This window comes from Vulpes lagopus, chromosome 6 (genome assembly GCF_018345385.1).
Source record: "Vulpes lagopus strain Blue_001 chromosome 6, ASM1834538v1, whole genome shotgun sequence".
Taxonomy (NCBI): Eukaryota; Metazoa; Chordata; class Mammalia; order Carnivora; family Canidae; genus Vulpes; species Vulpes lagopus.
In genome coordinates, this window is record NC_054829.1 from 70,358,959 (window position 1) to 70,371,563 (window position 12,605).

General features: G+C 40.6%; 2 protein-coding genes across 2 annotated transcripts in view; one reads left to right on the forward strand and one right to left on the reverse strand.

Moving 5' to 3' along the window:
- The window catches only part of RNF212B (ring finger protein 212B), a 72,377-nt gene extending 71,044 nt beyond the window's left edge, over positions 1-1,333 (reverse strand). Inside the window, exon 1 of the mRNA XM_041760156.1 lies at positions 1,236-1,333. The gene's annotated coding sequence lies outside the window, so the exon portion shown is untranslated. The remainder of the gene's footprint in view (positions 1-1,235) is intronic.
- Positions 1,334-2,920: 1,587 nt separating this feature from the next.
- Positions 2,921-12,605, forward strand: part of SLC7A8 (solute carrier family 7 member 8) — a 47,394-nt gene continuing 37,709 nt past the window's right edge. Inside the window, exon 1 of the mRNA XM_041758877.1 lies at positions 2,921-3,854. Coding sequence (XP_041614811.1) covers positions 3,704-3,854 — 151 coding nt within the window. The 5' untranslated portion in view covers positions 2,921-3,703. The remainder of the gene's footprint in view (positions 3,855-12,605) is intronic.

Sequence of the window (12,605 nt, forward strand, 5' to 3'; positions counted from 1 at the left end):
ACTTCTTAGCTATTGTTTCAAAAAGGGAACATGGGAACATGACTGTTTTTGTTCACTATACACAAGTAGCATGTTCCTCTGCCATATCTTTCTTTGTGCAGTAGGTGTCAGCCTCATACAGCCTTTCCCTTGTTAAGTTCATATTCATTAAAAAAAAAAAATGACCCTCTTACCCACCCTTTCCTGGCTAAAAGAATCACTTTCTTCCACGTTAAGTGTGCAAATCAACAATAAACAGTCACCCAGATACTGGAAACAGAGCTGTACTAAAGCAGTTGGGAAATGCTCAAACTGGGGACTGTGTGAAGGGTTGACAAATGTTGGAGGGGAGGGCAGATTAAGTCCTGTGGGTCTCACGGAACAGATGTTAAGTTTTGGTATCAAGGTGGCTCTCTAAAAGGCACAGTTATGACACCAACTCAGATGTGGACATGGCCCTGATCAAAGGCTTTCTGTTTCCCTCAGGCGAAAAAGTTGAGGTTTCAGCAATTAGCTATAGTGTCCTTGGGAAAATCTCTCTGTGTAAACTATTGACATCCCGCTTGCCCAGAAATAGATTGTCTTGTCTTTGGCCTCAGGTAACATGCTTCTCTGAGGCTCAACTTCTTAATCTTCATAGTAAGAAAAAGTAACTACCCTGTCTACCCAAAGTATTTTATAAAGAAGAAAAAAACCTGAGCTATTGTGCATAAAACAGTTTGTAGACTCTAAAACACTATTTAAATGTGGAAAGCAGGACAAAAGATATATAGGCAAATGTTGAATAGAGTTATAAGTATAAAATAATTCAGTGCTCAAAATTTCAATAAGAAACTTCAGTTAATCATTTCTATAGATTTTTTTCCAGCATATTACACTGAGACTTTTTTACTCTCTGTGTTCAATGTTAGTCATGTGGAATTTTGACACACCTAGGGTTTATTTCACAAAAAAGATTCCAACCTGAAGAGAGCCATGTAATATGAATACATAGTCCTGTTGAAAGAGGGAAGAGTCCTTAGTACTAAGTATTTTAGTGATATGCTTAGTACCACTTCACCCCAAGAATGTATTTGATCCCATAACTCTCCTTAATTTCTTCAATCATAAATTCAGCTGGCTAAAGCTTACCATTCTGTGGTTGATTTGCACATTCATGTTTTATCTCATATTAAATCTGTATCATTTAAATTGGAAATATAAATATTATGGAAAGAACTCCTATTTGAGAAGGAGAAAGATTATTTGTTTTGTACCTTGAGCGGAAGTCTTCAAATCATATTGTTTAAAATGAATCCATCAAATTTTTCCTCAATGCTTTGTCCTTCAGGAAAGGCCAGAGGCAATTCAAAATTGCCATGACTCCTCCCCTCCCATGGAGTTCTGTGCTATATATTTCCTTATTTGTCTGTTCTTTTTATTAAAAATCCTATTTATTTATTTATTTATTTATTTTGCTGAGGCTTTCAATTTGCTGTATCTTGAAGAAGAGATTGAACTCCCAACCTTTGAAACTTCTTAATACTTGCTGAGTGTTAAGGGGCAAAGTGGAAATACTGTGGATTGGACTTTATCTTATTTGGAAAGTCTTTGCTACAATAGCTCAACCATCCCTACTTTAAGCAATTAAGTATTTATTTTCCATAAAATCTGAAGTCTTTTGGAACATTATCCCAAAAGTGAGGCCAAATTTCTGTACTTACTGGTCAGTGTGGGGACCTTTATTTTTTCAGACTCACTTTAAATTTTTTTTTTTTTAAATTCATGATAGACATAGAGAGAGAGAGAGAGGCAGAGACACAGGCAGAGGGAGAAGCAGGCTCCATGCCGGGAGCCTGACACGGCCTGACACGACCTGACACGGCCTGACACGACCTGACACGGCCTGACACGGGACTCGATCCTGGGACTCCAGGATAGCGCCCTGGGCCAAAGGCAGGCGCTAAACCGCTGCAGGGATCCCCTCAGACTCACTTTAAAATCAAATGCTTTTGCGTAATTTATTTAATATAGACTCAAAGTAATTTTATTTTGGGTTTATAGAGTGATCTGCTCTATTGTTTCTTGCTGCTTTTTCAAAGTACTTTACAATTATAATAGATATCATTGCTCTCACCATAAGGCAGCAGTTCCTGGGTGAAATTCTTCAGGGACGCCAAGACACAGTATCAATATGGTAATAAGTTGGCCATCTCTTAACACCAGCAATCTGCTTTATGATCAGAAGGTGCTGAAAGCTCCCCACTTCTTCCCCAGGCTGTCTCTCAAGTAATCTATCAATGCAAAATAAGTTGGAAGTTGTGAAAGTTTCCATTCTACCAGATTTTGTATCATTCTTTCCTGGGTCCAGGGTGGGAGTCATTTTTGTCCTGTTTTAGCTAACCTAAGTAAGAGCTGTGAACAGCAAGTCTACCACCTCTTCCTGGGGATTGTTTCACCTATGCTCTTCACAGCTCACAATTATACTAAATGAACCTCTTCTCCATTATTCTTAATTCTTTCCATTCCCCACCCCACCCCCAAGCATTTCCTACTTTCAGAAACTTGAAGACAAGGTCCTTATAACCTTCTCTCCTGTATCCTCAAATGATCCGGACATAAATATTTTAGCACACTCGCCAGTGTATTTCTGATGGCATTTAAGTGTCTGCACAACCAGTCTCTTATTTATAAAGCTCACAAATGCTGTGTGACCTGTAACGCTATACCAGCTAATGAACTCTCCCAGAACAGTTGACATGGAAGGATTTTACTTCCACTTCTCACAAGGAGAAAAATGGAGCATGAGAGACGATTACAAAGCAGAATATTTTAATCCATCTTCTCGGTGATCTTTGGGGGCTGTGTGCTAATATTTAAATTGAAGAGGAGGGAGGAGAGGACAGAGGATGGAGAGACCGTGGAGGTGGGGGCGGAGCTAGCTCGGCACATAAAACCCCATGCTAAAAGGGAAGCACGATCGTGTGTGCCAGAGTCACTCTCCCATAACCTAGAGAGATGGGGCAGTCTGTGCCGTGAGGTCGGAGCTCAGAGGAAAGAAAACAAGAACAGGAAAACAAACAAGACATAAGAGGACATCTGGAAAAAGCAGAAGACAGAAGACAGGGAGGGGAAAACAAACCCACAGCAGGTGGAAACAAGATCTAGAGCAAACCGGTCTGGTCCACAGTTGTTTTTCTGGAAGAGAAGAAAGTACCGGAGGATTGCCTTTTTTTTTTTTTTTTTTTTCCCTTCAGTTAATGAAAACTCTTATCTTCATCGTAAAAGAAAGGTCTAAGGGGAGGTAAAGACAATCTTTGTTTCCTTAGAGGCAGAGCTGAGTGAAACCCAGACTATATCTTTGAAGCGTCTAAAATAAGCCATTGCCTGGTACACATTGCAGAGCCATCCTGGTCTCTGAAGATCTACATCCCCTTCAGGAAAATTCCAGCCGGAGTAGCTGGTACAGTTCTATTTTTATATTCAAATATCTGTGTCTCTTTTCGCCCCCTTTTAACAACCCTTCCGTTGTTCGTCAGCACAAGTGACAAGAAAGTGTCAATACGGAATAGGAATATTTTTGGTTTTCTCTTTTATCTGCCTGAGTCTTTTTCAAGAGGGTAGGAGTGGTCCTTATTTCAGAAAAGGACATTTCAATTTGAAAGACAGTCTCTTAAAATATATTTGCACCCACAAGTATTTAGAAAGGGAGATACCTTTTGGAGGTGAAAACCCTGTGAGAAAGATGGAAAAAGGAGCCAGGCACCGAAACAACGCTGAAAAGAACCACCCAGGTGGGAGCGAGTTGGAGGCCAGCCAGGAGACTGGTTCCACAGGGGGCGGAGTAGCCCTGAAGAAAGAGATTGGATTGGTCAGTGCTTGTGGTATCATTGTAGGTGAGTCCAATTCCTTTTTCTACCCACCACTCTTTCCCTTCTCTGGTGGTCCTCTTGTGGAATCTTAGCCCTTCAAAAGTGCTATTTTTGCTTCCTACTTCCTTAGAAAAGGATTGTCATTCACCTGTGCTGCAACCCATCCCCCCCCCACACATTTGAGGGGTCTAGGAATCTGTGTATGTCATCCATCTCTTCCTCCAAACTAGGCTGAGCAGTTCTGTACAGTGTTCATAGAATGAAGCAATAGGGCTCACACACCTGGCTGATGGTCAACAAGCCTGGGAGCTTGTTGAAAATACAGGTCTCCTGGCTCCACACTTGAAAGTTCTGATTCCATTGACTTACAGTGGGGCTAGGGAACCGGAATTTCCAGCAAGCTTTCATGTAGCCATCTCTTTAGCAGACTGTGAACGGGCTTTTGAGACCTGCTTAGATATTCTGTTGTTTTACATCCTGAGAAACTGTGGGCCTAAGGGATGTGTAATAATGAAAATAGCTACAAGAGCAGTGATAACGCCTTACCCTTCTGTAGCTTTTTCATCTTATCCAGCACTCCCGCTCTGTAGATGTGACAGGGCTGTTGTTCCCATTTCACAGAAGAGGAAATAAACCATAGAAGAAAAGGAAAGATTAGATGGATTATGCCTCTTCGTAAATGTAGTTTGCAATTTCTTTGGTTCCCTAGAGAGTCCACTGATCTCTTAACATTCATAGAAGACCTTATGAAGCTCTCAAAGGGAAATAGGAGTAACTAGAAGGACTAGAATGTGGAGTCAAGGGGAAACTGATGGATAAAATGTGTCCCAGCTGGAAGACTTTGAAGCTGGGGGGCCTGAGTTTCCCTAAGAGTGCCAGTGCAAGCCACTCCAATCCCCTAACCACAGTCTGCTAGGCAGAGGATCCCAAATATGGTTCCATCTCTAGACAATACATCTTCCTCTTTCCAGAGAGGCCCTGGAGATGGATGAGCAATAGCTCATTACTGTCCTTAATTCAGAGGGTGAGCGTTTCTTTTGCTGTTTTTGATAGAGGGCTTTACCCTCTGCCCAGCGAAAGGGGCATGGGTAGGTCAGGCCAGGTATGTTTGTGTCATCTCTCCAAAGTTCCTTTTGAAGGCTTATTGTGTCCTGTTGCCCACGAATCAGTGTCTCTGGATGAGCCCATGTCATATGCAGCAGCACAGAGGCATTTTGTCACCTGAGCAATAGTGACACTGGAGAACACCCTTGAAATCAAATAAAATCAGTACAGTATTCAGATAATCCTCTTCACCTCTACACCCAGACTTCAGTGATCATGTTATATCTGCTCTGTTTTCAAAATGGAATCCCATTTTATCTAATTCTCTGAGTCTGGGAAATTTTCCAGGCATCTACAGTTATAAGAAAGGTAATGTTACTTTTAAAATTACAGTCATGATCTGAATCTCTTATTACCTTTTCTTTGCTTCTCCTTTATCTCAATTGCTCTAAAAAATGAAATCAGCAAAGTATTCGATATGTATAGCACATGCCAATTTAAGGTCTATAAATAGCCCAGAGCCTGTTACCTCTTTCACCAGTTTGACTGATAGGATTAAGCATTTTCCTCCCTTTGGGAAGGTTCTGATTCATACCTAGATGTACACACCCACATGCACACAAGCACAATTAAACCTCCTTCCTGCCTCAGCCTTGCTCACCCACTTCTGTATATGCTCAGGTATTCAAGGTAGAGGATATTTTCATATATACCAAGGTTGTTCTTGTCTCTTTCTTCAACAGCTTAATAAATATTGAAGAAATACAATCTCAGTTGGGTGAATGTTACTACTGATTTGTTTACAACCTTACAGATTGCGCTTCAGTGTGAGAATAGTCCCAATATTCCCATTGATGTTACAATGACAAGAATAATAATTCTGTGGTGAAGAGAGATCCCAAATAGGTGATTTCAGAGAAAGCAGGATGTTTTTCCAAACCATGAGAATCTTTGCAGTGTTAGTTAATAGGCACTATTCTACCTCCATTTAAGCTAGAGTGAGACACAGAGTTCCCCTTTAGGACGATATGGGGGCAAAATCCTTTCTGCTTCTCCTCCTGCACAGTTGTTGACTTGCAGATGTACTGAGCAGCTGCTTTGTCCTCTTCTAGTGGAGTTTCTGAGTAGATGATAATGATTCAAGTCTTTTCAAGACCAACTGCAAAAATAGAAATGGCATTTTCCATGCAGAATTCAGTGATCTTCCAACACTGTGGAAGAGAGAAAATTAGAAGGCAAAAAGAGAAAGGAAATTTCCTAAGTAGGTCAGGTGATACAGTATGGGAAAATAGCATTTGCCTCAAATCTATCTATCTCATACCCAATTGACTTAGGGGAATAAGTTAAACTATGTGTTTCATACAAGCTCATAAAACTTCATTGACAATCATCAATGATCTAAATTAGTAATAACAGAATGGCAGGTGTTAGGGAATATAGAATGAACTAATAGAAACTCATGCACCAGAGTTACCTATAATCTGATTGGGGAGATGAGATTCATATACATTAAACAAAGAACATTAAAAATTAAAATGATATGTTTGAGTTGTGTAGGAGCTGAATGAGGGCAAAGTTAGGTGAATGGTAGGAAGTGTAAGAAGAGAGTTGTCACCCAGCACTGGATTAAGAAATATATTGAAGGATATGGGGAAAGATGAAATGGAGAAGATGATTCTAGGAGATTTCATATGTAAAAGAATAACAACTAAACAGTTAATCCCTTGAGAAAAAAAAATATCTTCTACATCTTTTTTTTTTTTTTTTTTTTTTTTCTTCTACATCTTTGAATCTGTGGTGCTTAGCCTGACATGGAACAATCACTCAAATGATTATTGTACTTAATTGGCTCTTGGACAAAAATTTGAATATGGTAGTAATAAGAAGTGTTTACCTGAAGGACCATTGGGAACTTGGCTTGAAGAATCAGCCTGGACAAGTAGGTTGAGCTGTTTTTTTTGTTTTGTTTTGTTTTGTTTTTGTTTTTAAGTAAGATTTACACTCAAGTGGGGCTTGAACTCACAATCCTGAGATCAAAAGTTGCATGCTCCACTGACTGAGCTAGCCAAGAATTCCAGGCCATTTTAATTTTTTAACATCATCTTTGCCCTAATCTAACCAGATTATTGCTCTCTGTGTACTTGGCTAAGGGAATCTGTTGGCAGCAAATGAACTCAGATTTCCCCATGAATGTGCAGTCCCTCCAAAATCCAAAGAGAGTGTGATGGAATGGCAAAATTTATCTATCAATGATACCCAAGCTACTATTAAGAGCTATCATTATTTTTTTAAGATTTTATTTTTTAAGCTATCTTTCACTTAATGTGGGGTTCAAACCTACAACCTTGAGATCAAGAGTTACACACTTGGGACTCCTGGGTGGCTCAGTGGTTGAGCATCTGCCTTTGGCTCAGGGCATGATCCCAGGATCTGGGACCGAGTCCCATATCAGGCTCCCTGCATGGAGCTTGCTTCTCCCTCTGCCTGTGTCTCTGCTTCTCTGTGTGTGGTGTCTCATGAATAAATAAATAAAATCTTTAAAAAAATAAAAAAGAGTTACATGCTCCACTAACTGAGCCAACCAGGTGCCCCAATGTTATTAAGCACTTATTATTATAGGCCAGAAACTTGTACAATTACCCAACATCAGTATCCTATTTATCCCTCACAATACCCTTCTTGGGAGGCACTTCTTATCCCTTTCTCCAAATAAGAAAATAGAGGTTCAGAGGGATAAGCAACTTGTTGACATTTGCCCACCTAAAAAGTTATTGAAGGCGAGATTCAAACCTGGAGCTTGTCTGAGTCCTGAACTGAGCTTTTTCTATGTTTATGTCCTAAAAGGATGCTTTCGTTTAGACCCTGGGCAGAGGTCCTTGTTTTTTACAGATGAAGCAGTTAGTGGTGTGTTCATAGCAAAGGAATGTCCCAGTGTAAAGGGGAGCTAAGCAATCAGCTGGAGATAGAAGGTTACATTCCTGGTACAATTGCAGTAAGACTTGGGGCAGGGGCAGCCTGAGGTGGTGTTGGCTCAGCTGCTATAGGGTCTGACCAGCACAGACTATACTCCTATTAACTCTCTCACATGCCCACCTTTCCTCTTAGGACCAGAGTTCTCCCCAGCCATTGTCGAGGTACCCACAGAGTTTCTGGCTATTTAGATCACTTTATACCAATAACGTATTTAGGTACATACCCAGAATCTAGGTCTGATGGCACCAGGCCAGCTGCAGAGCCTAAAGAAAAAATATTCATATTATGTCAGACCATTTTGTTTTTAGCACAATATATGTTTATGAATGGACATGGTATACTTGCTGCAGAGCAATACTGAATGCAGGTCTAGCTGTTAGACCACTCTTTCCCACTAACAGGATTAAAAAAAAAAAAAAAAAAAAAAGCCAGCCTAGCTGGCTCAGTGAGTGGAGCATGTGACTCTTGATCTCAGGGTTGTGGGTATAGTGGGTAAGCCCCACTGGATATAGAGATTCCTTAAAAATAAAATCTTCAAAACAATAAGATAAATACAATAAAATAGTATTTATTGAGCTCTAAATGCCAGTTCCTGTGCTATGAACTTTTTATGTATATTACCTTATTTAATCCTGACCACAATCCCATGGAAGTAGACATCATAATTATCTCTATTTTTATACATGGGGAACTGAGTCACAGAGCTGGTAGGTAATTTGCCCATGGTCACACAACTGATCACTGAGATGGTCTAACTCCAGAGCCAAAGCTCTTAGCCATTCCTAATTTCTAATCGGCAACTGAGACAGAAAGGAATAAAGCCAGTGTGTATTGTGTGGTGGGGGTTTAGAGCAGGGAAGACCATACCCCTGCTATCAGAGTCAGGAAAGACCTTGAATGTCTGATATTGAAGGGTTGGGGGGAAAACTTTTTTTAAAAAAGAGTATTTGTCAAAAAAAAAAAAAAAAGAGTATTTGTCAACAAAGAAGTGGGTATCTGTGACCATACTACAATGGCATTGGGCTGATTTGGAAATTTTTCAAGTTCAGAAGATTTTCAAACCCATGTGTTTTCCACCACTTCAGAAGATTTTACATTTTAGTCTCTAGTATGATGTATTAGCTTTCTTTTTCTTTTTCTTTTTTTTTTTTTTTTTGTATTAGCTTTCTAATCCCCAAAATGTCTACTGGATATTAACCAGAGGATGGAGTGTGGCAATTGCTTCTTGAGTTTGTACTTCAACTTTTTTCAAAAACATGGAGGGATTAGGATTTGGTTCATTCAAGATAAAAACATGTTTAAAACTCATTGTTCTCAGAGAAAACTCTGAGACAGAAGCCAAGTAGGAGGCTTGTCAAAACAAACACATCTTGGTGAACAGAGAAAGGCTATACCCAGCAGTGCAATCTTAATAAAAAGTAGCTACCATTTCCTGAGCACTGCTATGCACTGGTAGTAGTACCTGATCAGTGCTTTATAAATATTCTCTTCTAATTTCATGCAATTAGTACCGTTATAGAAAGGAAAGGTTTGAATGAACAAGAGGTCAATGATAGAGCCAGGATTTCCCTTAGGTCATTGAACTCTGAAGCCACTGGGCTTAACCAAAGTGCTCCACAGCATATAGCTCCAGGCAGCTGGGGACAGGGATCTTGTTGCATGCTTCCTGCCTCCAGGAACCATGGAGCTCAAGGAGCAATCTGGTTGAGCCAGCTACTAGCAGAGCTATAATATGTTCTCCCCAAGAGCAGAGTTATGCAGATTGAGTGACTAGCAGACTCTTGGGGTTGGAGGAAGAAAATATAACCCAGCAGGTAAAAACTGTGTCGAAGAAACAGAACCAAATAGCTCATCTTATTTAGAAAAACAACAACAACAACAATTACCCTGTACCTGGATCAAATGATCTTCTTGGAGAGAAGCATATATATAGCATATATATATATGGCAGCATATATATAGCTTTTCTGAATTAAACCAGCTTATTAAAGTGGCGTGGAGGTATGGGGCATACAGATTGGGGCTTCTCAAATTGCCTGGCTACTAAGGTTTTCTTTCCTCTGAGGGTTAATCCAGATCATAGCTACCTCATAAAGAAAAGCCTCAGGCATTCGTTGGTCTTATTTTGTTGTTTATGTTTGGGGTGATGCAGAGGTGTCAAAAAAGCCGGCATGAGCAAATAATCCAATAATATATTCTGAACCACCAAAAACAGCAACCATTCAGAAGCCCAGGGAGTAGGAACTGTTCCCTTCCAATTTTTAACTCCTGGCTGAGCATAGCATACAGAGCAAGAAAGACTATGCCTTGCTCCCTCCTAGAACATGCCTACAGAGGAACATACCCACGCCAGTCCCTTCTCCCTGGAAATCTGGAAATGGCAAACTGCAGGCTATTCCCTGGGACAGAGATGGGAGCTGCTGATCCAGGATCTGAGACTAGTCCGTATTTTAACATTCAACAAACACTTACTCAGCACCTTATATGCTAGGCCCCATGCTGAGCACTGGGTGAATTTTATTTCTAAGAAACAAAAAGTGTCCCTCAGGCCTATTTTAAGCTATTTTATTTATAGAATGAATGAAGTTTGAGCTGAAAAGCTTTATCAATTACATCTCATCCTTTGTCACAGTCACAAGTATTCCCATTGGTTTGCTACCTACTTTAAATAACCTCAGCATGAGCAGCGACGTCACTTCTGGGGAGAGGGTTTCAAAGTATGCCGGAGGATGTTCCAGGCAATCTCACACAGTGCTTCATCCTGTGAAGGTGGATTACCCAGAGAGAGTAGTGGTACACTTGCTGCAGAATTATCAATGTACTTTTCTCATCTGTATATAGATTTTAAATATATCTATGAAATGCATAAATGCTTTAGCTGTTTCTTTAGAGTACAGTTCTGCATAGAGTATTTAGTAAGTACCTGATACAGGCAGATCAGGTTGCCTTAGGGATAAAGCAACTTTTGTTAACAGGCCCTGAAGCTAGAGTAAAAGGCATAGGACTTTTTCCATGATTTGTATCACTGTGTCATTGAAAGGGAGGAAGCATCAATGATATAGCGGAAGAGGAGGGTCTTTGGAGGTAGTCTTAGGTATGCAAACTGCTTGTCTATTTATAAGCTTTGTAACCTGCAACAAGTTAATAATCACTTTACTTCCCTGTAAGTGGAAATTTTTTGTGCAGTATTAAAATAAAGCTGGTATCACCTGGTATATATTCAATAAATATTAGTTTCCTTCTCTCCTTGAATTCCTCCTTCTCCACCACCCTCACTTCCCTCCCACCTCCAATTCCCTGACATACACTCACTAATTCTGGCTCAGAATTAGATTGGGAGACACCCGGGTGGCTCATTTGGTAGAGTGTCTGCCTCTGGCTCGGGTCATGATCCCAGGGTCCTAAGACAGAGCCCCACATTGGGCTCCCTGCTCAGTGGGGATCCTGTTTCTCCCTCTCCCTCTGACCTTCCCTCTGCTTGCACTTTTTCTCTCTTCTGTCAAATAAATTAAAAAAAAAAAAAAAAAAAAAAAGAAAGAAAAGAAATTTAGATTGGACCGGTTGGGCCCATGAGAAGAACTGGCCAATTCAATACAAACCTGCCCTGCTTATCAGCCAGCCAGCGCTTTCCCCTTCCTCTCTGCTGATTTGAGTTTTCTTACTCATCAGCATCCATCTTATACTTCCCCTCTTCCAGGAAGCTTGTTGTGAGTGGCCCATGCCAGTGACCTTTCCATTCTTGATATCTTGTCATATAGGACAGTTGTTGTCAGCTCCGTGTCCACTTACATGTCCTCACTTCACACAATTCCTTGAGGGCAGGGACTGAGTCTTACTCATTTTCACATCCCCAAGTATTCAGCCTGGCACGTGGCAAGTGCTTAGAAAGTTTTGTTGAATAAGAGCAGCCAGTTAAAAACACATAATCCACTGGAGACGTTTGACAATGTGAATATACTTAATGCCACTGAACTGTATTCTTAAAAATGGTTAAGATAGTAAATTTAATGTTATATGTTTTTCACCATAATAAAAAAATTAGCTTAAAAATGAGTTCTCGGGGTATCTGGGTGGTGCAGTTGGATAAGCGTCCAACTCTTGATTTTGGCTTAGGTCATGATCTCAGGGTCATGGCATCAAGCCATGCATCACATCAGGCTCAGTGGGAAGTCTGCTTGGGATTCTCTCCCTCTTCTTCTCCCTCTGCCCCTCCCTCCACTAGTGTTCTCTCTCTCTCTAAAATAAATAAATCCTTTAAAAAATGAGTTATTCTCATGAACAGTAAATTTTTGTGCTTGGCTTAAAAAAAAATCCAAGTTCCAATCTAAAAGGGATTTTAAGATTAACCAGATGATGACATGAGGCTTGAGGTTGGAACAGTGTTTCTCAATGTCAGTGCTGTTACCATATAGGCCAGATAACTTCATTATCGTGGGGGGCTGTCACATGTTTTGAAGGATGTTTAGCATCAGCCCTGGCCTCTACCCACTAGATGCCAGTAGTACCCCCTTCTCCAGTTTTAACAATCAAGAATGTCTCCAGTCATTGCCAACTGTCCCCTGGGCCTGGGGAAAATGGTACAAAATTACTCCTGCTTGAGAACCACTGAGACAGACAAAACCTGTCTCTGTTGGTGCCTGGTTCCCCAACAAGACAGGGAAATGCTGGAAGCCAGATGTGAATCCTTACTGGGCATATGTGAGGACTCAGCACTCACAGCCCCTCAGGCCAGGATGCCTGCCTTTCCAGGGCTGGTGG